Here is a 26375-nt window from a genome sequence, read left to right as displayed (position 1 = left end):
AAATCAAGTTGAATTATTTGATTTATTTATTACCAAATCAAGTTCAAATTCGAATTATTTGAATAATGAATCAAATTTAATTTAAATAATTTACTGCTTGAGTGGAGAGATTCAAAAGCTTAATAAGATTTATATTTTAATATATTTAATGTATATATAAGTAAATAACAAAAGGAGTTTATAATTTATAATTTCACATAATTTAATCAAGTGTATTAAGTCTAACTTGAGTGACAATTAAATTACATGCAATATTTTAACATAAAAAATAAATTTTAATTAAATTTAAATCAAATTTTGAACTTCGAATTTTTAGTTAAACCTGATAATGCATGAGGATTCAACTGGATTACATCTTACAATGCTATCATATTGCTATGCCTGCTATTTTCCTTCTTGTGTCAAATGGATTCGTCATATATGAATATAAACTTCAAAGGAGAAACAATATACAAATAAGCAAAATACAGTTTAAGGTTAACATCCCCTCCAGACCACAACCTTTTGGACCATCCCACAGCTGAATACCATTCCAGCATAGAAACAATTAACTTTACCGCCATGGCCAGAAATCTCTTGAAAAACTTTCTTCCGACACTGATAAACAACCACAAGTCAACTTTCCCTACGTGCTCAATATTAAGTCAATAAACTCTAGCTTGCCAAATAGACCAAGCTTTTATACCTCATTGCAAATAGGTTTGGCTCAAAACACTTCCACTTGGCCATGGAGCATTCAGGGTATGGTTTCCATCTCAAATAGACCATGTCAAATGTGAATTATTTACACAAAAGAAGAGAACAAACTAGTTTAAAAATGGCATAACTTGCCAATTTTAAGTCAACTACTAGACAACTATCAGCCTACGCAGAAGACTTGGGTATCTTATACTGCTTCTTGACAAATTGGGATGCCTCTGAATCTGCCCTGTGGCATAATATTCTCAGTAAAGTCTGGTTATCAGCACCTAGTTTGCCACTTGAAGTTCTCAAGTCCTCGACCAATTCTCGAGTCTGCAAACGATTATGGTTGAAAAAAATTAATATCACGTCTTCCTGTGGTATAAACGTGGAAAAATATTTGTTTGCATAATGCCCAAAAGATTATCCTTTGTTAAAAGATTAGATTGTGGTGTAGTGCAATGTATGTTAAAAAATTCAAACACTTAAACAGGAGATAATATAGGCACAATGGTCGGAAATATTTTTATTTTTCATTAAACTACCTGGTAATGACAATTTTTCATTCCTTCCAATAATTTTCACCATAACTTTGGTAGCAAATGTACCCTTTCATCTTTCCAAAAGAGAGGTATGAAACAGCAACAGTCAAAGCACCATATCTTACCTCCAATCCATGTAACTTTACAACAAGCCGAACGTGTGCTACTTGATTTTCAACGACTCCTCGAGGAAGTCCATCACCTCCAGAAATAAAGAACTCCTAAGTAACACACCAACATTCATGTGAATAGATAGTGTCACTTGAGTCCTACAGCTACAATAAATCAATCATATTGCACACACTAAACAATTATATTTGATCAGACATCAAAAGTGAAGCAGCAAGCCCAATTTGTTTATAACATCTTTCACCTAAAACATCGTGATGTACTTATTTTAGAGCAACATAAAAATGATTATTTTCAAGGTCTAAGTTTGTCTGAACAAAAAGAGGTACTCAAATCAGTGGAGCAAGAGATTCAAACTTCTACTACTGAGAGATCTGTGTTCAATATAATCCTTGCCAATATTGTTAAATTTTATTGAAGCCACCAGTGATCAACTTTAATATTTCCAAATCTTCTTCCAATAGCTTTGCATCACTTGGGGAGAAAACTCGTGATTGGCCTCCATCTAATGAAACTCGAAGTAAGCCTTCCTAGAAAAAGAAACCATTTAAATAAGTAAAACTTTAAGAATCAGTTTAAATTTTGGTGGAAGGTGCAGATGTAGAAAAAGACCAGTGATGCTTGAAGAAGACTGGTCACGACTCGATCCCTCAGTGGCTCCACAATAATATCACATAGTTGATTTAGTTCCTGCAGCAGTTAACAATGCACAGTATATCTAAGCATCAATTAACATACATTTTTAATAAATCTACATTAGCACTAAATACATTTTATAAAATTTTAAATATGAAAGCTTGACTACAAAAGAAAACTTTAAAACTAAATTCAAGCATTAACAGAGACAAGTAGAATGTACTCAAATTAATAATACAAGCAAAAGAATACTAACTTTTACCAAATTAAATGGAAATAGCCATACATGAGGTCTAAACACTATCCTTTAACCAATCAGGTTCATAAGCAACACTGGAATTGACCTGATATACTCCAAATGTTATCAAACAACCAGGTATCATGTCTACAGGAATGAAAGCAGCTATTTACAGGCAGTTCTTGGGTTAACGACGTAAGTTTAAGGGTAATGCGTCTACATAGTACTAAACACTATGTCAAGTTGCATAAAGAATTGTAGGATTTACTTGGCATATATTCCAGATTTTATCAAATCATTTGGCTTTATGATGGAGAATCATTTAGGTTTGTATTTAATTATGATCATTTCTAGACAAGGTAATATTTGGTATTTTGTTTTGTTATTAAGTTTCAGCAATTAATTTATAAGCAGTAATGTTATTTCAGTTTGGGGTAGGTTTTGGACGATGAATTATTGAGACTTTGAGATATTGACTACTGAGATTTAAATGTTATTTCAGTTCTTCTATTTCTTCCCTATTTCCTTTGTTTCTTCCTTGTTGCTTCTGTCTCTCTCTGATTTAACCTCTCACTTCTATTATCTAGTGTAAAATATTTGCCACTCATTTTACCGCTTGCCCCCACACATCACATGATGGTAAGATATATGTAGTACTCTGAGGTATCCAAAAAGTCATGTGACCATAACAAAGGCAATGATGACATATTAACTTCTGCCTGACAAGGAAAAAGGTCCACTCCAGTAAACTTTAAAACCTACAATAACAAATACCCATTGTAACCATCCAAAATCATGGAACTCACCCATGAGTTATAAGCCCTACAAATGCTGATTAGGAAAACAAACATTTTGTTATAATTAGTCAATAAAAGTAATGAGAAGAGGTGAGATTCAAAAGTCCGAACTATGACACCCTTGAACAAGTCCAGGAAAGAGAAAAAAAAAAAGCTATTTCACTCACACTAGCCATTATTATTATTATTATTATTATTTTGGAAAAAAAAAAAAAGACTTACCACATCAAGCGGTTCAATAACTGCTTCCAACCGAGATTGAGAAACACTAGGTTTATACAAGTTCTCGACAAATGGCTCCCTTAAATCCCAGAAAATAATTTTAGTTCCTGCAACTTGCAGAAAATACTTAATCAGTGATCAATTCTGTTTCTTAAGAAAAATAAAATAGATATTACCAGTAAACTCTCGAATTCGGTCAATAGCAGCATTTATATCTTTCCTGCTTCCATCAAAGGTGTCTTTCTGGGTTGAACTTTTAGATTTATCATCCATGGATTTCCCTACAGACAAATGGAGAAGTTCAGTCTGAGAAGCAAAAAGTAAAATTGCTTCAATGGAAAGCAGCTGAAGTACTGACACAGTCAAAAAATACTGAACATGTACAGACAGAAAACATCTAAATAGAATGCAGAAGTATGAGAGCTTTGGTAGAAAACACTCCACAATGTGAGATCTGGACACCACTCTATCCCCAAACAATAGCCAAAATTGAGGATTTCAACTATGTGAAAACATATTGATTTAGGCAGCAAGAAAATGAATGTCAACTATTTGGGAAGCAATCAGTTCTCAAGACCAAGTTAAGCCAACTATTTTTCATTCTCATTTCTGTTAACTTTGGAAGTCAAGAAAGCTAACCGTCCCAGAGGAATATATTAATTGCCAAGTTTCAAACACACAAGAAATGTTTATTACTAAAAAGAATGAAAATAGATAGTATCAGTGTGAACTTCAGAAACATACTGATGCAGATTTTTTCCTGGGGCCTTTTCCTTGTCCAGCGATCCCAGATGCTATCTTCCAACTTGTTCAGTTGACTGATAGCATACTGCCAGTAGCAAAAATTCAAGTAAGAATATATTCTGATAACAGCATCAGCAAATAAAGAAAGCAAATGAAGGGAAACAGAGGGACCTCTAGAGTATGATTTTAGCACAACTGAAAGAATGACTAGGCAGGACGTCACTATTGGGTAATATTTAGAACAGTCAACCAGAAAAGGAAAACTGAAAACTTCGAATGTAAACAAATCTTTTTCATTATTATATATGCCTTCTCCATTATCGGCAATGATAAATCAAATAGATGAAAGCGTCAGTCAGGGAAGATCATCAGATTTCAATGGGGAAAAGAAGAGGTGGCCTAGGTCAGCTCTATAGTTCTGCCCCAACTAGGCTATGAAGAATGCCTTTGTATTCATTAACTCCAAAGATTAAGTTTTTCATTGTTTTTTTTTCTATCATATTCTCCATACTCTTGTTTTTATGCTGAAACAGAATTTTGTGATAATATTACAACACTATACCAGTACAAACAGTGGCATAGCCAAAAAATAAAATAAAATAAAAAATTCAGTGGGGTCATATAGACATATAACAATCTGCATTATACAAACACGTCATTTGTATACATTGTCTTGGTCAAGGAGCTTTGCATTAAATCAAAATGTTCTAAATATTCAAAAAGATTGAATATATTATTCCAATACTTCAATAAAAAATTATTACAGCGAGATATTATTTCTTGCAATCATGCCTATAATATAATCATCCATGAAATTTTCAAGTTAATTAAGCTGTGTATCAATTTATTGCTACTTTTGTTATTTACCATTACTTTCCGAAAGCAAAAGGCAAAAGATGTATTTGGACACAATAATATACAAATGTTCCTGAATAAGTTAGAATTAAAAAATAATTTTATGCATGATAAATGAATGATTTCATTTTTATACAGGACAATTATATTTAAACATATGCTGCATTTCACATTTTAATCAAATATGTTTAAATGTGTTTTTCCCTTTTTTTTTCTTTTTGATAAAGTGTATGACCATATTTATAATACAAAGTAGAAAGACTTTTTAAGATTTTCTTGAAAACTGCATATACTCATTGTCATAATTTAAAAAAATATACTTATTTGTCCCCTTATATTAGCTTTTTATTTAATTCTAGTAGGGTCAATATGAGAAAATCATAAAAAATTTGCCCTAACATGTGTACATAAAATAAACTTTTCTAGGGTTGACCCCACTCAACATAATGTAGCTACATCCCTGGGTACATATCACCTATATTTCTACTCAAACTAATTCATTTATTTCCTACTTATGACAATCTAGTTTAACTGCTTTTCTATGGGTGTCTTGGAAGGGTGAACGTGAACCAATGGATTAACTGTGCACTAATGAAGAGTTATTAGAGATATAATAAGACTATTGCTTATCCATACACCATAACTTTGCAGTCTTCAATGGTTAGAGTGCATAAAGTATGCTAACAAACATAAGGGAAAAACAAATAATCCTACCACCAGTGATAATGAATCACACGAAGGTTATCAACTACGCATCAAGCAGCAGCAACTACCAAAACATGAACATTAATTAATCATTATTGATCAAAAGAAAAAACCATTTGCACCAATCCAAAACACCCCCTCCCTCCCACCCCCACCCCCCCCCAAAAAAAAAAAAACAGAAAGAAAGGTAAAGTCATCCAGACATGTGCTAACAATGAGGACAAAATGAAGAACTCACATATAAAGTGTTTAACTGAACACATAGGGTTGGTGTTGTCAGGACATTAATTTCGATGGACCTTTTCTGGTCTGGCAGCCTAGAATCAAATAGTTCCTTCTTCACCAAAGCCTTTATTCCAGCTTCTTTTCTATATCGGGTGAGAACAGGCAAAGGTGGAATCAGCTCATCTTTGCTAGCTGCAATGTGAAATTCATTCATCAAGGTCGGAATTAGATCATAATAGGCAACAAAAAGAAAAAGCAGCAGAAGAAAGAGTGTACTGAACAGATTGAAACACCAAACAGAATTCAAACAACGAAAGTGGCAAGAGAGACGTAAAAGAACAATACTATACTGATTTCCCTTGAGAAAATTTTAGTTTCCGTGGTGTGTAAAGCTAATCAAGCAATTAATAACTGAAATAGCAATAGAGAAAACAAGAACACATTTATCAAGGTTTTCAGATTAAGCAATTTTGCCAGAGTGGAGCATGGAAGTTTATGAAAAGAGAGAGATATACTTTTCCAGCCTACTTTCATGGATGTTTCCTTGCTATTTGAAATGCAAGGGAACCTGAAGTTGATAGAATGCAATTTAGGAATCCTATTTTCTATTCTTTGGTTATAAGTATGATTACACCAACATCCAAAGAGAAACTGATATATTGACGAGAAGATTAATAGCTCACTATTGTCATGGTTGTCTATTAAGTGAGCTCTTATTTTTTCAGAAAAAAAAGGGAAAAAACAATATGAATGTAGGGATCTGAGGATTACACAGAAATCAATGACGATGAAGATTACAGCACTAAAGTTAGTAAGATAGTCAAGCAACAGCTGTCAGATGATAATATTGGCAAGAAATAATTTAAGGATTAACTGATATAGGAATATTTCATTTGATAATAATTCCAGGATTTAACCCAGAATACTATCTATGTTAACAAGGGATGGTCTAAAAGCAATAAAAAGTACTGACAGAATGCTCATTCCATAAATAAACTTGCCGTATCCATATGGTTGAAGATATTATAATATATCACAAATCTTCCATTAACATCTTTAGGTCCAACTTTTGACTCCAACTGGTTACATCACTTATTCATTTCAACTGTCATTGATGTAACTCCAGTGGTTATTGTTTTTTATTGTATTTTACCACAAAATAGTGAAACAATATTAACTACCACAAACACAATAAAAGAAAAAGGAAAAAAGAAATTCCAGTTTCTCTCATAGAAATGACAGTCAAATCCATCAACTCAGAACGTTAAACATAAAGGACACTGACCTAAATTATCAACAATATGATTTGCATATACTTGAAATGCATTATCAATGCCACGAAACAGAGCATTCAGTTCCATTAGCCTCATGGGAACTTTAATACCGAAAAATTGATCTACTGTCTGCACCCAAAAAGAAAAACGAAAATAGAATGTATTATTAATATCTCCAGAAAGTGATAAACATCTATAGGGAGAATGAAATACAAAAGAAATGAATGCTGATTTCAAATTTATGTTAAGAAATATATGAGATTCCAGATTCCAAAAGCCTGTGAAAACTGATTCTCTAACTAATAGCAATCAAATATTTGTTATTGATTTACCACTGCCTTCAATTTCAATAACATAAAACTCCAGGAGAAAGCTAAAAAATAGTCAATTATTCATCAAAATACATACTATTATTATATTAATAACCAGTTATGAGTTATGACTGATCGGCAAACAACACATTGATTAAGGTCTGGAATGAAACTACTAATCTTTGTTAGTAAAATATTCAACGAATCATTAGTTGAAATGGACAAAGCTGAGATCTAGTCTGCAGCTGGTACGCAGGGAGCTAAAGGCAAGCATGTCAGTGCAAATGCACACAGTAAATTCAGACAATTTTCTAATTTCTTTATGCTTATCACCATCATAGTTCCTAAGTGATGGACATGGTTCTCTAAAAGCATTTAATCAAATTATATAAATCTATTATATCATTGAGACAGTCCAAGTAGCCTGGTAATAAGCAACATTAATTGGCTCCAAGGGGATTAAAAGCTGTCCCATAAGGCAAAATCACAGTTGAAAGTTTAACTGGTACCGCCCATGTCTTTCAAGGACTATGATACTGACTCTGAATTGCTAATTTATCCCAAATTTGATAATACAAAATTAAACCACCCATAGCAAATTTCTCTGCAGATTACTGAATTTTATACATGGATATTTGTTTAAATTAGCAAAATATTAAAAGGATAAAATGCATAAGGGAAGAATGACTGTCTGCAAAAACAAACTTAGATCAGCTGATCTCTAAACAAAACTGAATTGAATTAAAATTAATAAACTCAAAAGTTATGCTGGTGAATATATAAATGACATTAGAAGGACAAGAAATTGCAAGTAGACAGATAATATAAGAAAGATACACAAGAACAATCTATAAGCTGGTCATTAAAATGTATAGTTACTAATAAAATAAAGGATGATTGCAAGTGTAAAAGTTCAGGACATTTATGGACTCTTTTCATTCTGAAAAAACTTTGTTGTACACAGAATGAAAAAGTTTTCCATTGTTTTCTAACAGAAATTACACTTTGAATAGTTAAAACTGAAAAAATATTCTCAAAGAGAAAAATGAAATTGGAATCTGGTAAAAACAAACAAAAAAAAAAAAAAAGCTGTTCTCAGAAGCACAAAGGTTTACAGAGAATAATTTCCTTGAGAATTGTTTTAGCAAACAGCCAACCAAATGATGTTTGAAGTTCTGAAAATAGCAAACTACAGGATGAATCCTGATAAATATCATAAACCAAATAATCAACTGCTCATTTAACTAGATTACTTATTTAGAAGCCCCAAAAGGGCCGATAAAAGAAACTTGAATGTTCATACCTCCTCGACAATCCTATAAACTTCCACAATTGAACTGCCATGCCGCTGTTGAGGTGATATTGGGTCCCATTGCTAAAAATAATTTACAGAGAAAATAAGCTTTATCAGCAAAGAAAGACTTCAACCAAGATTCAAAATAATATGGAGTACATTCATACATGTAGCTAATCATAACACAAATTTCCCATGATTTATGGAAAAACATAAGCTTATAACAGACAAAATCGGTTCAAGTCAACTCAACTCAAGGACAAAACTACTATTCTCCAAACATCCCACTAAAGTTACATTGCAAGCACTTTAGTTTGTCACCACACCCACATATATGGTCAATTCTTAAGTACTTTTTCAACTTTATAAGATCTACCATGGATTTCCAGTTCACAAAAAACTGTACCACAATGGTATCTAATGTTATTAGAAACAACAACATACCCATGCCTGAATTCTCTAGCTTTACCTCATTCAAATCTTAAACCCCACCCACCAATAGAACACTAAACAGAAAAAGTTAAAGCTGTTAAAAAAAAAAAAAAAAGAAGCTATGTAGCAACAACTGAAGCAAGGACAAGAGAAAAATATTCATTTCTAAATCAAACATAAGTGCAGAGAGAGAGATAAGTGACAAAACAACAAAATAAAGGAGAAGAAATTGCAACTTTTGAAGGGAGAACAAAAACAACAAAATTTGTTTACCTCTTGTTGAAGAGTCCGCTCCACCCAACCTATAATTCTTCCTAACTGTGAATTTATCCATCGCAACACCACTGTTCCAGAAACAGATTCAATCTGGAAAAGAAAAAAGAAAAATCTTTTTAGAAAAAAAAAAAAGAGAAAATAATATCAAGTACACACTATTCTGACCAGAATTTTTGTCCTATCAATATTAACGGACGAATTCTTTCAAGATGAACTAGTGATAATGAGAAAGAAACTATATCGACCATATAGTCCCAAAGGAGAATATGTACTCAAAACAGCTATAACGATGGCTGCCCAAGCATGAATTGGTTTATAAAATAATTTAAAGAAGTAGCTTTTTAGTTTAAGTGATTAGAGTAGATTTACAAAGATAAATCATTTCAAACTACAACAACCATTTAGTGCCTATAGATAAGAGAATGTGATTGCACGTGCTCCAAAATATAGGTCTAGGAAAAGATAAAATGGGGTTAAACATAAACATCAGTAAAGTAACATTATATTGCATAAGAAAAGCTCTTATTTTTAGAAATGAAGAAGCAACAAAAGAAAACCTAAAAACAAAGTCAGTCACAACTGTTTTTTCCAAAGTTTTTACATCTACTAATCACAGCAAGTAACTGCCAGAATCATGCTATCAATGCATTAACATCTTGGCAAGACTATTAGATATTCAGGGTCTTAAAGAAAAGGAAAATGGTAATCTCTCACAAGTGTTTAGGAGCACATGGAAGACAATTGAATACAGATTCAACCACATTAAAGAATAAAGGACCAACTGCATCTTTGTAAAAAACTGGAGAGACATGAGTGAAACACTTTCAAGTTCCACAAGCTCATCTATGAGGACCAAAACTATGTGTCTCCAATTATAAATCTTTATTATATTTGGAGTCTTTCAGTAAACCAAACAAAAGAAAAATTAGGCTCCCATAAATTGCTGCTTGTGTTACTTTTCGTTTACGAAACACAAAGCAAAAAAGTGCACTTGCATACAAAAGCAAACAAGTTTTTCTAATTCTTAAAAAACTGATAACAAAAGGAAAGATTTTGCTTCAATATTGAACAGTTATGTTTGGACTGGAGTTATTTTTAGCCAATTTTAATCAAACATGAAATAATGATATCATATGATTTTATCATTTAATTAGCTTTTCTTTTTCTTTTTTTGAAATAAATTACTTAATTCTTTTATTAAAAGTTTTGAAGGAAGCAAAAAGCAATAACCAAACAAAACCTGTATAACATAAATGTACCATTGAAATGCATTTGGAACACCTAGATATAGGTGTTTCACCATGTGACAAGGTATTTCTTTATCAGCTCCAATTATAGACACCCAAAGTCCCTTATAACTTCAGAAAGCTGTTCTGCTTGTTATTATTAGAATAAAAAACTTAGGATGATAAAATCTAGCTATCTCACCAGGTATGGATTTAGCTTCCTGAAATGGATCTCCACATTATCACCTTCACAAGCAGATTTTATGAGGTTCAGTATATATTGCTCAAGGTTATCAGCAGCTGGAAATACAGTTACAACATCCTCAGTCAGATGTTCAGCACCATCAACAAAAGGTTTCTGGACAAAATAAGTCTCATTAAGATCTCAAAGTTGAAAACAACAAATAATTGAAGCTTATGAAGTACAACAATTGGGTTAGATAAGCTAAAACATATATAGATTTGCTATGTATCAGCTTACCAACTTGTTCCCGTAAAGCTTGTGTAGAAGTGAAGCTGAAAAAATAATTGCATGTGGATGCCTCTGACATAAAATTGGCATGAACAATGTTGAATCTTTTTTGAGAAGCTTTTTGACCTCCTCTGCAAGCAACGCCAAAGGATGTTCACCCATTGTGTCTGATTTATCAACAGCTTGCATTATCTGTCCAAAGCAACACAGAGACTAAAACTTATCAGGCCTTTACAGATTATGAAACAGAAACAAAGCTAGCATAAAAATTTAATCAACACTTGTGATTTTAAGTTACTTATAAGCAAAGGCACCAGAAAATCCAGAACCAAACATGGAACTTGCTAATGAAGTTGGAAGCTGGAACTTTATCACTTAAAAATTTAGCTTCTTGACCATGGACTTGAACCTGAACTTCTGGAATTGTAGAATATCTTATGAATTATGATTGGTTTTCTAACTAACTCAGAATTTTGACTCTCAAGCTAGGAGAGATGCATGGATAAATGATTTCTGAATTAAGTTGGATTATGTCCACTGGATGGATAACTAATTTCTGCATTATTATATATGATGATATGCTCAGATAACTTACATCCGTTAATCAGGTATGCTATTATGAAGTCGGTTGCACATACATAATGTTAATAACTTGCATCAAAAGAAATCACAAATGGTATAATAGTTAGTTACAGTGTGAATTTTCAGCAAAATTTATTGATGAAAAGTAATTAAATTTGGTTAACACGTAATTGTTTATAATGCAATTATCTAAATTTCAACTAATACATGTTAATTTGTTATTCTGGTTGTTTGAGTTATGTGCTATGTTACAGCAGCTCTATGCTCAGTCACCTTGAAAAGGAATAAATTGGGTTTCATCCTACAAAATCATGAAAACTAACATGTATTAAGCATAGTCATGCTGTCTTCAATGTCAGCACCCCTGTTTGAGCAATAAATAAAAATGAATGTCAGTAAATCTGTTTACTACATGCGTTATGCACACCATGTCCCTCCCCAACCCTTTTCTCTCCCACCGTGTCAGTTTCTTATTTGCATGGCAATAACTTTTTATTCGACAGATATACAAATCTCAACTCTTGAGACAATTTTTAACTCATTTTCTTGAGACCTTGCATTGAACACATTATCACACCTAGAGTGATAGATGGAGTATTATTAAAGACACAGAAGTTCAGCTTAAAAATAAATGTTTGCGTTACTTATAGAACTTGTACATTGAGCTTCTATATTATCTGTGTGCAAACGAGGTCTTGCCGTCTTGCCTCAATGATAAGACAGAACAGCAACAGGTATGGGACCTAGTGGTCCCAAGTTTAAGTCCAGCCTTACGTGCACTTTTTCCAACTTCATGTTGAATTTTCTCGGTTTCTCCACCTATATGCTGATTGGTTGTTCATTGGTTTCTTCTCTTGGGTGTACAAGTGTTTTATATACTTATATATGTTAGGGGTTGTTTAACTGTGATTTTGTTCAATTCTATACTTAATTTCATGAAAAAAAGAAAAGAAAAGAAAAGAAAATTCACATAGGATACACATCACAGATGCAGGATCCTTAAATAGTGGCAGCATTAATAGCACAAAAAAATGGAACATTGCAATCTCAACATGAAAAGGAAGAGTAGATGTTGGAGACTCTGGACTCGACATTTACATCCAATGGACTAAAATAATTTGAAATAATGAAATGGGTGACTATTAATGCAGCAATGGAAATAAACATTTCTAAATTTAGTAGAAACAATTAATTCAGCACTCCCGAATATAACTCTTATCAAGTGCGGTGAGATGGGTCAGGTAGATGTGTTCCTATTGGCTAGATCAAGCTTACTCATTCTCTGATTCCCACAATGTAAGTATAAATTCATCAAAGTTATCAGATGATTCATATGGTAAATTAGATGCAGACAAAAGAAACACTCCTGTGAACCATCACTGATTTCAAGCTTTATGTGGGCTGTTGTATTTATAGTGTAATTCATCATATTCTCCAGAGCCTTTGCAGTTATCTTTGTCTCTCTTTGGGATCTTTGATTATGATACAAAAAGGAATATATGAGTCAAAAAAATTATAAAAAGTGGGCTAGAACACTGACCCTTGCAAACGAATTCTTAACTGATGAAGATATGTATAATTCTATCTGATCTCGATCTGAGACAGTAGAAGATTGCAGTGCCTGCAGCAAATATTGAAATGTAATTCTCAATATCAAACAGATAAAAGGAAACAACACTATTTAGAGTTCTAGATAGAAAAACGCCGGGTATCTTGGATGAGTTGGGCTCCTGTCCATTACTTTCAATTCACTTATCATCACCATTCATATGTAAAGCCCACCCATGAATTGTGGAAGTCATACTTGTGAATGGTGATTAAAGCTGTATGAAAAAAATGGACAGAAAAGCAATGAAGGGGAGCAGGACCCATCTTGGACACTATTCATATGAATTAAAAATGTAAAACTAAAGAGTAAATGTACAACATACAATATCAGATTCTTCCAACAGAAGTCTTCTAACAATCATTGCAATTGTTACTATATCCTCCATTACCACTGATCCCTACAAGTCAAATGATGTATATTATGACACTGGAATACCCAAAACTTAAAAAATAAGGACAACAAAAAATCACTATAAAATTCAAAACAGCAAGTATTAACAATACTAATTTTCAAATTGTTCAGAAAAAGACATTATGAAGCAAGTAACTGACCTAGACTCACAATAGCTAGGAAAAATGCCCAGTTGTATGTATATATGTATCCACGTTTCTACATACATGCACATACAGAAGTTGTGATGTGCATGTGAGTCTCTCCATGTGCACACATGCATGTATATATGCACATGCATCTGAATATGCAAAAATAAGGAATTGGCCAATTGCAAAATTGCAGAATGTGTTCAAACTTTCAACATTAAAAGAAAGGTCAGCATTTTACATTTAAAAAGGATATGATTTTATCATGAACAGCCTCAACTTTTGAGTGTTTCTCATACCATGTATAATTTCATATCATATCAATTCATGTAATACATTAAACAATTTTTAAACTAACACATTTGCAAATGCATAAAAGATATAATGCAGGCACATATTCACATCAATGGACGTTGAGCTGAATAAAAACAGTCAAATGTTTGTCCCTCCATATTTAGCATTAAGCCTAAGGTCCAAAGATAGTAGCCAAAGTTCATATGGGAACTAAGTTAAATGAAGTTCTTTACACAAAGCTCCTTGATGACCATATTGAAAACATGCTAACCAATTAAATAGCTTTAGATACTTCTAGACAAGTTTATAAGGTAGTTACACCAGCCTAGGCAATTTAAAGAATACTTGACACATTATTAGAAACTAAGAAAATTCAGTTAAAGAATCCAGCTATGTTTCACTTTCAGTAATAAACATTATATCCAAATTATAGATTGCAGTGCAATCAATCTATTAGCATATATTTCAGTGATATAGTGTCAAAATTTTGGACCCGTGTAAGTTTCACCATGTGCCCACAATACAAGAAAATCAGAATGAAACTGTGAATAGAAACATAAAGAAATGTTGCAAAAAAGAGAATTAGAAGGAAAAATATTTATGACAAGGCATGTACAAAAGTTTCAAGTATAAAAATTGCATTGCAAACAAAAAACAAATACACAAAACAAGTATTAAGAAGAATTTTTTCTTATGAAGGACAATCAATACGATCACATTCTTATCTAAGAGTATTGCTGTGAACATTAAACCAAACCTCAGCAAAGTTCAAGTGGTAGTCTCCTAGTTGCTTGTCAGCCCATTTCTGGATGGGTGATAAGAAGGATTGTAAGAAAGAAACATCTCGAGAGCCCTCTTCACCGTCAACTCTGACATGCAAGCTTTTTAAATGTAACCTCTCTTGTGGGCCCCATTGTTCTTTCAATGGTATTTTCTTCAATTGGTCAATGGCATGTCGCAAAATCCCTTTTTCACTTGTGATAACATACTGTGATCACAAAATCAGTATTAACACAATATCAACAGAAATTTTAATACATGGGATGAGGAGAGCCAATAAGTGGTACCTGACGAAATAAAATCCATGCATAGCAAGTGTAGTGGATGGTCTCTGTTATTCCCAAAACACGCCAGGTTGACTTCAGGAGCTCCAGAATTTCTTCCACTTCCTACAGATCCAATAGGTTACAGTTGGTTCCACTATGAACATAATCTAGCTACATCAAATTATCTCATCCTTTTCATAGCAAAATTTAGAATCAAGATCTTTCTTTTATTTACGTTATGCATGTATCCTACAGATTACAAAACTCCTGTCAAAAACTGAAACTATGTCGAGGTTGGTACTGTATAAAAATCAGCCAACGGGCCAAGCTTCGTTAATCATTTAACTCAATTTTAAAATGAATGAATGAAACAAAACATACAGGAAATTTGACATATTAGACATATAGTGCTTCATTAGTGTCATGTCAAAACAATTGGTAACAAATCATGCACCAACCTCGGTCAGCTTTCCCTCATCTAAAACATCAAACACACTCAGAAGCAGTTTCTCATAAAGTCTGACATTCAGATGATAACCATCTGCCCAGTGGCATACTTCTCCAGTTAAGTCACCCCGAGCTGGCCTCTCAGCAAGAGGTATGGCAATATCTCTTAGAGATCTTAAACTTTCTGTCCTTTGGACTTCCCCCGTGGAAGGTGGAAAAGCCTAACATTGAAAGGAAGGAAAAAATTCAAACCAAGACACTAATGAACACAAGTAAAAGGAATGTCAAAATATAAGACACAAGCTAGCTCAAAATAACATAAATTGAAATATGATTGACCACTGACACTAGGTAGAATATTATAAACAAGTAGTTTTCTGAGAATAATGTCAGGGACAGGATAAATAAATTCAAATCACCAAAGAAACCAATGCTAAATCAGCTGAAATCAGTCAACTACATTATGATGCCACCTGATGTCACAATATAAAGCATAATAAACCATCTCAATGCTAAGTCAACAACACAATTACCTCAGATTCCTCAATCTTTGCCAAAAGAATTCTAAACTCACTGGCCTTGCGCCCAGATTCCCCAAAGCCAACAGCAGGGTGATTAACAAGCCCCTCTGCCAACATGTTCAACTACAGTGACAAAAGTTCAAAAATTTATTTGCCTAATATAGATTCATAACAACAATGGGAAAATTGCTTAAATCACCAAAAGGGGAAAAAGACACAAAAAGGGACAGTATTTACCTGCCTTTTTTGCCACCTTATATATGCTTTCTTGTCAGAAAATTCTGTGCGTGAAATACAAGATAATAATTCCAGAGGAATCAGTAGTGTATCCATTCTTTTCCCAACTTTCCCTGAAAGAGCATTAAGCAATCCTTGTCTCGTCCTAATGTCCATTGCCTCAGAAATCTGTATCCATCAATATTGAAATGAAATAACAATCACACCAAAGAATCAGAGAATTATAAGCTACAAATAGTGTGACTTAATGTTACATGCACATTAGTATAAGAAAAAGTAATTGTGGAAGCATTTGTGTAATCCAATATGAGAACTACCAAGAAAAACAACTTGCATCTAGCACATATCAGAAACACCAACTTTGAGCACAAAGACTGTGCCATAAGAACTCATCTACTTAAAAAACTAGAATGGGAAGATTATTGAACAGATCTTATGCTGCTTATAGAATGCATGCTATTGAAGATTTATTAAGCTTATGTACTGAATATCTCAAATCAGGCCCGTTGATCTCACTCCAATAGCAAACACACAATCATGATCCTAGTCCTGTACTTTTGAAAGATTAAGTAGCCACCCAGATTAAGTAGCCGCCCACATTCCATTGAATCTTGAAATATGAAAGGTCAAGGGCATAAAGGAGGAAAAGATAGGTGTTCTGCCTCAAAGCACATACAAAGGTTTAATAGGATCCAATGCTTTCAAGTAATTACCATGATTCTATTGCATGCCCCCTTCCCACCTTCCTCTTCCTTCAACCCCTTGAAAAATTCTTCCCCCACCATCCCAAAGAAAATTTTCAAACTTCTAAATAAATATTTTGGAGTAAAAGAACATTGGTGTTGAATGCCAGATGGATTTTCTCAACATTGTAACCCGTTTAACACTAAAAGAGCAATGACACTAGAAAATAGATCACACCTAGCAGTGCAAGCTACTTGTTGCATGATAAGCCTCAGGTTAACTTTAGACGTATTTCCCAAAAGCCCTGGGAGTACATACTGCTTTCAAGGCCAATACTGCATCCACCACCTCTACCATGGTTCATAAGATTGGAAGCACCTAAACAAGCAGAATGGTACTACACCACGAAGGGGAGCAGATATTACGGTGAAGGTCACAACTTTTTAGCATTGACCGCATAGATTGTGGTTTTTAAGTGTGAGGTAAAGCAAGCTATTACTCATCAGAATCCCTTATGGCCACATTTACCTTATGCCGACAAAAGAAATAGGTGAATTTTGAGAGGAACAACAAGATCATGCCTCAGACGTTTTATTGCTTAGGACTATATTCATAGCATTAACACATTGCATTTGCCCTTCTCTAGGCTCAGTAAGCCATAATTTCACAGCATAAATATCCAATTTTGAGCCTATTCAGTAATGTCTTTCAAATCTTTCCTTTAGTAACTTTTCATAAACGGAAAAACAATGTCAATTGCTTCAATGATTTTTCAGAAATGATAAGATACTAGAATCTAAGATGGAGAAATTTGCATGTCCTTGGCTTGATCTGACCTATGAAAACCAACTATGTTTGACATACATCAGTTAAATATTTGAATTAGCTTATGGCCATCTTCACCTCTTTTTTTTTTTTCTAAGCGCCATGTTAACAATGGCCGTAATTTTTTAAGCAACAGCTAAAAGGCATTGAAGATGCGTTTCTATAGAGACACAGATATCACATCATGTGTTCTTCCAACTGTGGCTACTAAAGTGGATATCACGGTACTAAAGATGCTTGGAGATTCCCAATTCAACTCAAATAAGTTATAACCATAACTCTGCAAAGGTTGTCACTTCTACTACGGCTCATTTTTGTGAAAATTTTGAAAATCAGGAAAATCAGAGTCTTATTAGGTCACTCGCCAACTGTTGTTTACATGGTATTCTAAAAGAGTGAGTGGCATTTATACCAAAGGAACTAGGTTGTCACCCAATTGTGCTACGCGAGCCATGAAATTTCTGATCCAAAGGGCTGCCTGAAAAAATGAGGATACAAATTTGGTCCAAAGATTTGTACTATTCAGAAATAGGCTAAAGAGTAAAATATACTGCAAGTCCGCAAAATATTTCCAAATCTCATTTAACTACCAAAGTATCAATTTGGGAAATAAAGCCATTAAACTACCATAATTGTGCAATGGAGTGATTTAAATATATTATTCAATTAGAAATTCCCTCCATGGTAATAGATGCTACATTTTTCATGTAAGTTATTTATTAATTAGTTGAAACAATGACAGGTACTTAAAGAAAGTAAACTAATAAAAGTATAAAGGATGATAGCTGATTCTCATACCACATTGAAAGTTCAATGGTTATTTCTAAATTAAAAGTTTCAAGGACTACATGAGAATTGATAGACTTAAGGACCAAAAATGTACTTTACCTGCAAATGGATTTTTTTAACAATTTCCAAGTTGAGAAAGAACTTTAACCCTAGCATAGATTTGCAAAGCAAAGGTCAAAGAGGCAGGAAAAAAATATTCCACCTCAATATCTTTGACTTTCACTTTAGAAGAGAACACCTTTTATCCCAGGTAGATAATGCCTGCTTCATGAAACCCGTAAATGAACAATACTCAGGTAAACCTTTAATAGAGGGTAACCAAAGCATGAATTGTTAGGTTGATTGGCTTTGAACTCGTATATGTGTACTCCACCTACTTGGCCTGGTTTTCCTTTTCTTTTTTTTTTTTTTTATTTGAACTTGTATACTTGAACTCCCCCTACTTGGCATGATTTTGTGTTCCCTATGCCATTGAAAGTATCTTGAGTAGTATGTATCCTTGTACATGTTCTAAATTCATTTATGACTTTTCTTGCAAGTAAGCATGCGTGGACAAATGTTAGTTTTCTTAATTTCAAGCGTTATTCTAATTATATTTATGATCAAAGTAATCAATTTCTTATAACTGATCTCTCTACACTTTTATTTGTCAATACCATATATAAGAAAAGGATGGATGCAGTTACATGTGCATCTCTTATGAAAATGCAGAATCAAAGAGGAGATAAAACAACAGGATGATATGGAAATAAAACTATAAGTTCAAAATTTTACCATGATAGCACCTGCCTCATTTCCATGATGGAAAACAAATTGCATGGCCTTTACAATACCACTTCATAAACAAGTGCATGATGAGGTTTCTACATGAACTACTTCAGTTTAATTTTCACAAAGGCTAAGCATGATTCTTGATATGTAATTTCTTCATTGTAATAGTCACTTCAAATTTTCATCACTTGCAGCTTTAAGGTGAAAAAAAGTTTACTGTTGTCACTAATTCTTCTTCTTTCAAATTGCTGTAGACATGATAACTTCATATTGAATTATAGAACTTTATTCATGCATCTGTTTAATGACAGCTAAAGAACTCTGCAGAGGAGATACTCATGCAAAAGAAATACTGATAAACGCATCCATATGAAATGAATCAAGTTTTTTAAATACCTCCATCTGGGTACGCATTGTTTCCAATAAACCAACCAGTCCTGGTGCCTGTTGAGACTGCACCACAATATTCTCATTTCTACTTCGTCCAAGCTTCCTCATCAACTTGGAACGTTTTTCTTTTTTTTTCTCTTTTGCCGGTACAATGAGACCCCTGATTTATAGGCGAATGTTGAAGAAATTGAAAAATGAGAAAAATGTAAAAGAAAAAAAAAAGGTGACAAAGTATTTAGGAATATGATAGCAATGAAAAGCCACTCTCATAAAAGAATATCTGCAAGTCAAAAGAAACAGGGAAACCTACCCAGAAGCACCAGCACAAGCTAAAAGAATTTCGTATGCCGTTTCACGGAGATCATCATCTGTTATACCTGAAATAACAAAATCCTCAAAATTTATAGACTGCCATTGCATAATCATTGATGAAATAACTCAAAGGCAAACTGACACCAGATAAGAATGTCATCTTAATCATAATATTAGAAAACTTAATAACACTTCTCATTTAACATGGAATCCCCAACATTATAATCATCAAACTGTTGCAGCATATCAATATTTTAATTTCTGAAAGGAAGAGACATACATATGGATGCCCCAGCGAGTTGGCTGGGCCATCCATTTTTTCTTAACCATCACTACCTGTAGCGAAAGAAGGCAACTTCAGCACAAGATCACCAATATCATTTGGATTCCGCCTTGAAATTTTGACGCTATTAACTTCCTCAAGATCTTCATCATCTTCAAAATCTTCAATATCATCCACAGTTAATTCTTGAACTTGTGTGGAATCAAAAGACTCCGATCTTGATACAGTTGACACAACAGGAGATGGTGCAAAAGCAGGAGATGGTGGCGTCAGTATTGATATGGAAACAGGGACAGGTGGTGGCGCCCTTCTTGGAGGGGAACCTGAGAATTCAGGATTTGTAACCAAAAAGAATTCACCAGCAGAACCGCCACTATTCTGAAATAGAGAAGAGATTAAGATGTAAAAAGATGAGCAGCAAAAAGAAAACATAAATGCATATCCAGGATAAGAATGGAAAAGTTTTGAAACCAACCAACAATAGAGCTGACAATTTGCATTTAGATTTTATTCATATCCAACATCTTTATTTTTCAAAGAAACCTTTGTTCGTTTATTTACATTTTTCTAAGCAAAACTTGTCCGTTTTACATGGGTCACTCCTAATTGCATATGAATATGATTTCCCATTTTCTATTGAAATATTGACAACTGGAATAAACAAACAAACTAGTAGTGCAATCTATGCATGCCCTTGTGTCTGTCCAAACCTGTTTCAATTAACATCCAGCTAATATTCATTCTCTATTAAAATAAAATAATCCAATTTTTTGTTACTGAAAATTAATACATTCTTAGTTTTTATAATTCTTCTAAATATTACCTACTTTTGTTTCCAAACACGCATCTTTTTCTTTCTGCTTTGGAAAGCAAAAAATAAATAACAAAAGCAACAACCAAACTATACCAAAAATAGTGCAAAATATATGATGCAGCAGACATAGATTATTACCATTTGGGGTAACCCCGTGTGATCATGGTAATCTCGAATTGCTTCAGAGAGCTCCAGCATTCCACCTGCACTAAACAAAATAATTACCCTCAAAACGAAATCTCATATTACATTATAATAATCTAACAGAAACAGAAAGAAACTTTATTCCGAACCACCTTTCTTAATGCAACTTAGCACGTAATCCACGCTAACTTGATCCAAATCCACATCATCGAGCGTAACAGCACCAGGAGGCATTACCACTTTCTTAATTAAGCTACCAGATAGTATAAAATCTAACAGTATTCACCTGTCACGCCGGTAACGCTGTAAAAGCTCCACACCACTCTCCCTATTTTCCAACAACGCACAAATTTTACAAATTCTATTTAAAAAAAAAAAAGAAAAAAGAAAATTAACTCTTTCTTCTTCATAAAATGTGCTAAAATGTAAAAGCAAAATCCGAATTGATTAACAATTAACAAACAATTAAACGTGGAAATACTACATTTAATACTACATTATGTTATGAATCAAAATTATGTGTCTTATGTCTTCGAGAAATTTCAACTTTAGCAAAAAAGAAAAAGATATTTCGATAGTATTTTAACATTATAATTAGAAAGTGAATAAGAAAAAGAGAACGTACTCTTCCATGGCTCTGGAACTAACACTCTCTCCAAAATCTGAGAACAAATGTAAAATTACATTTAATATAATCCGATAAAAAAATTTTGATTGCAAGGTATTGGATCCTCTTATCCTTTAATAAAAGAGATGAAATTAAATCAAATTCAAAAATGCGGCAAAATTAAGATTAAATGGAGAAAAAAAAAACAACTTAGAGAAGAAAATTTATTGCGTGATAATGAAAATTGAAGAAATTGAAGAGATCTGGAAGAGTCAATGAGAATGCTTTTGAGAGAAGTCAAAAAATGGAGAAAAATGAAGAAATGAATTGAATTTGAAATGGTCTGTTTGGGAGACTGTTATTCCTTAAAGAGCGAAGCAAATCTGAACGAAGCATGCTCGCCTTTTCTCCAACGTAGGAGGGTGGCTAGTTAAAGATCGAAAATGACCCGGAATTTTAATTAATTAAAGACTCCGACTTCTTTTATTGTTTTTTTCTTTTTTATAGTTAATATCATTGATGTCTGTCCTCACTTGGGCAGCGCCGGCGAAGCTGGGTCGAGGTTCAACTCTAAGTTGTCGACTCCCACGAATATTCAAACATAGGTACTTTTTTAATCCTTCATTATTATGCTAGTTTAAGTTTGAGTAGTTTTAGTTTTTTTGAAATTTTTTATAACATCATGTATAGGTTTTGAATTATCAAAAAAATTTAACAATATAATACTATAATCTTTTTATCAAATTATCGAAATTTTATTTACACTCCATTTAATGTTATATACATCTCAATTTTAAAACTTATTTTTTTTATTTATACTAAGGGATGTTTTAAATACACCACTAAATTTTCTCTTTACAACTCAAAGTTTTTTTTAAAAATATATATATACCAAATACCAATTTTAACCTTTATTTAATGATAAAAATACTCTTAATAGCTTATACACTCAAAAACTATGTCGTATTTCTTATAAATAGATTTTTGAGAATTATATTATATTCTCATAAATTCGTTTTCAAGAAGCAACATAATTTTTAAAAATAGATTACCGAGAACAAAATACACCTCTTAAAAATTTATTTTCAAAAATTATATTACTTTTCTCAAAAATAAATTTATGAAAGTCATTTGTATTCTCAAAAATCCGATTATGAGAATACATAATTTTTTTAAAATATATATTTAATTATAAAATTTTTAATGACAAGAAAATCAATATCATTAATCTTTGAGCCATTGAAAAATATTATCAACAAATTAGCAAATCTGATCATAAGGATTGATGGTTAAAAGATTAGATACTGTCAAATTTGTCAATTCGTTGATGACATTATTAGTGATAATATTTTATAAGGTGTTTAAGCTCATACTAGTATACATGAACATACATAAATTATCGATGTGTTCATTCTTACTTGATCATATGTGTGAATGAAAGAAACCAAGTTCTCAAACATGCATGGCATAAAATGTTTTTGTCTTGAGCCCAAAAAACCAATAACTCCATTTTGCCTATGCAAAACTAGAAACTAGAAAATAGTATTCTCGATTTTCTGAAAGCTAAAGAAAATAATAAGTTTATGCCATGCATGTTAAAAACATCAATTTCAGTTTCATTCACATACATAATCAAATAAATGAGTTCATAAGTGCATGATTAAGGCTTTTGATAAAAGTAAAATCGAGCTTCTCATATATAAAGATTTAAAAAGCCTCATATCTTCTTGGATATCCATTTTTTAGAAGACTCAAGGTTTCTCGAAAATGGATATGCCAAAAAATTTGAATCTTCTTGAAAATAAATATACAAGATGTTTTTAGGCCTCTTAAAAATGGATATTCGAGAATTCTTAAAGTTTCTCGGATATCCATTTCCAATAAGTTTTAAAACTTTTCGAATATTCATTTCTAAGAAACTCAATTTCAAAAAGTAAAGAAAGAAGAAAAGAGAAATGGTAGGAATGAAAAATAAAAAGCGATGAGTAGGATGTATTTAGTAAAAATAGGAAATTTAGTTTTGAATTTGGAGTATCTATAGAAGTGGGGTGTATATAGCTTTAAATGGGGTGTAAATAGAATTTTCCTTAAACTAAATACACCTTACCTCTCACTTTCTATTTTTTATTCCTACCATTTCTCTCTTTTTCTCTCTTCACTTTATAAAATCGAGCTTTTTGAAAATAAATATTCAAGAAACTTTAAGGCTCTTAAAAAAATATATCCAAGAAGCTTTAAAGATTCTTAAATATACATTTCTGAGAAGCTTTAAAGATTCTTGAATATTCATTTTCAAGAAGACTTAAAGGTTCTTAGATATTTACTTCTAAGAAGCTTTGAGTCTTCTTAGAAATGAATATCCAAGAAGAGTTGAGTCTTCTTAGATCTCTATTTTTGAGAAACTTGATTTCATTTTTAATCACTAAAAAACCTTAAATCATGCACTTTTGAACCTATTTACTTGGTCATGTGTGCAAATGAAACTGAAATCATTGTTCTCAACATGCATGGCATAAACTTGTTCTTTCTCTTGAACCTCTAGAAAATCGAGAACACCATTTTTTTTATTTTTTTAGCTTTTTGATTTTGCATGGGAAAAATGAAGTTCTTGGTTTTATGGGCTCAAGACAAAAACATCTTTATGTCCATGCATACTTGAAAACTAACATGTCTATTCCATTCCCACATATAATCAAGTTAGAATAGGCACATCGATGACTCATGTCTTTGCATACATGCTAGTTTAGAGATATTTGGCAGTCAGTAGACTGACAAATCCAGTAATAAAGACCTCTAACCTTTTGGTCACCAGGATACTAGTGACTTAAAGATTAAATATCCTTATTGTCGAAATTAAGCACATCAAATTTATTTATTTTAATATTATTTATTTTAAGATTAAATGTATTTATTTTATTTAAATTAAAATTAAACATTATGAAGATTAAATATATTTATTTATTTTAAGATTAATTATAATTTAAACAAAAATTTATGTTTTTTCGAAAATAGATTTTCGAGAATATAATATGACTGTCAAAAATCCATTTTCAAGAATGCAACATTATTCTAAAAAATTCATTCTCGAGAATAATATTGCATTTTAGAAAATTAATATTGCATTCTCGAAAATGGATTTCTTAAAATTATATTGCGTTCTTGAAAATAAATTACTGAAAACACAATATAATTTTTGAGAATTCATTTTTGAGATTTACAAAAGTGATTTTTGGATGTATAAGTTATTGAAAGTATTTTTGTCATTTACTAAATGTTAAAATTGGTATTTGCTATGTGGGTATTTTTTGAAGAAAAATTTGGAGGTGTATAAAGATAATTTGATGGTGTATTGAAAACACCCTTTTTAATATGGTTAAAAAAATATTAATTAATAGCTAATCAATAAAAATTTAACACGTGTTCAACTATTGTACATGTGAATGATATGAAATAGCAATGTGAAAAACAAATGTCATATTTAAAAAATAAAAAATTAAACATTTTTTTTTAGAAATTTCAAATATTTTTTTTATAAAAATTAAATTTTGTTGTTTGAAAAATAAAAATATACATAAAATAAATTTTATTTTTTAAAAATAAAAAGTCAAAATTTAAAAACATATATTTTTATATAATTTTGATTTTTCACATTTTTAAAAATTTATTACCTAAAATAAAATATTTTTTAAAAATAAAAAATAAAATTATTTTTTAAAATTTTATTTTTTCTTTTTTTCTCTTTCCCCTTCTTTCCCTTTTATACCCCTACTCTCCCCCACTTTAAGCAAAAATCACCCATTATCCAATCATATTAAGCCATCTTAAGGTAGGATTAAACAGTAGTGGTAAAAAATTTTTTATTTTAGGTATTATTTAGATTTTTTCAATAATTTAAAGGATATATAAGATATTTTCTCTTTTTTACAAAAGAGGTCACATCTGTTGGATTTAAACTCTATATCTTAAGCATATAAGTTCTTTTAAATCTTATTTGCATTGAATGATTAATCATTTTGCTCATCTTTTAGGTTCACTTGCATTTTAAACAAGTTAAACAAATGTGTACATTTGAATTCACTTACTTTTTTTTACCTTAATGATACAGAATCAAACTTGACTATGACTACGAAATCAATGAGGCAACAATCAACATATGCCATGTGAAAACTCTTATTCCTTTGAAGTGATATGCCGTTTTAAAAGTAGTATGATCAATTTAAAATTGTCATACCAAGAGAGGCCACTTGCTCAAATTCATTAAAAAATCACCATTATCCTAAGGATTTTAAAGAAAAAGAATTTTATGAATAACTTGAGAAATTTTATTGATAAAAGTAAAACACTATGTATACGTGTACAAGCTGTGGTAAGGATGGTAACAATAATCTACCTAAAGATTACAATATATATAATTAAATAACA

The 26375-nt window shown here is 31.9% G+C and overlaps 1 protein-coding gene across 15 annotated transcripts; it reads right to left on the bottom strand.

The window, feature by feature from the left end:
* Nucleotides 1-421: 421 nt before the first annotated feature.
* On the bottom strand, nucleotides 422-22428 carry LOC111310483 (protein unc-13 homolog). 15 transcript variants are annotated; one of them, XM_089748766.1, is made up of 28 exons: nucleotides 22185-22392; nucleotides 21972-22008; nucleotides 21499-21674; nucleotides 21341-21405; nucleotides 20442-20766; nucleotides 20104-20170; nucleotides 19800-19953; nucleotides 18256-18321; nucleotides 16335-16502; nucleotides 16110-16220; nucleotides 15588-15797; nucleotides 15151-15252; nucleotides 14841-15071; nucleotides 13573-13647; nucleotides 13182-13262; nucleotides 11069-11251; nucleotides 10790-10945; nucleotides 9359-9451; nucleotides 8663-8734; nucleotides 7060-7177; nucleotides 5788-5966; nucleotides 3990-4074; nucleotides 3422-3526; nucleotides 3246-3352; nucleotides 1965-2042; nucleotides 1789-1882; nucleotides 1349-1446; nucleotides 422-1014 (listed from the first exon to the last, which is right to left on the bottom strand). In XM_089748766.1, the coding sequence occupies exons 3-28, from the start codon at nucleotides 21578-21580 to the stop codon at nucleotides 865-867; spliced, it is 3255 nt and encodes a 1084-aa protein (XP_089604892.1). In that variant the 5' UTR covers nucleotides 21581-21674; nucleotides 21972-22008; nucleotides 22185-22392; the 3' UTR covers nucleotides 422-864. The 15 variants fall into 15 exon arrangements, 14 of the variants coding, with proteins under 14 accessions (XP_089604892.1, XP_089604891.1, XP_089604902.1 ...); XM_089748765.1 differs by having other exon boundaries at nucleotides 21972-22359; XM_089748776.1 differs by lacking the exons at nucleotides 21341-21405; nucleotides 21499-21674; nucleotides 21972-22008; nucleotides 22185-22392 and adding exons at nucleotides 18732-18781; nucleotides 18871-18896; nucleotides 20864-21004.
* Between the last annotated feature and the right edge of the window lie 3947 nt (nucleotides 22429-26375).

Source organism: Durio zibethinus, chromosome 19 (genome assembly GCF_047325235.1).
Source record: "Durio zibethinus cultivar Kanyao isolate XHJ-2024 chromosome 19, ASM4732523v1, whole genome shotgun sequence".
In the NCBI taxonomy this organism is placed as follows: domain Eukaryota; kingdom Viridiplantae; phylum Streptophyta; class Magnoliopsida; order Malvales; family Malvaceae; genus Durio; species Durio zibethinus.
Note: the sequence above shows the minus strand (reverse complement) of the source record. Positions and strands in the feature narration are given on the sequence as shown.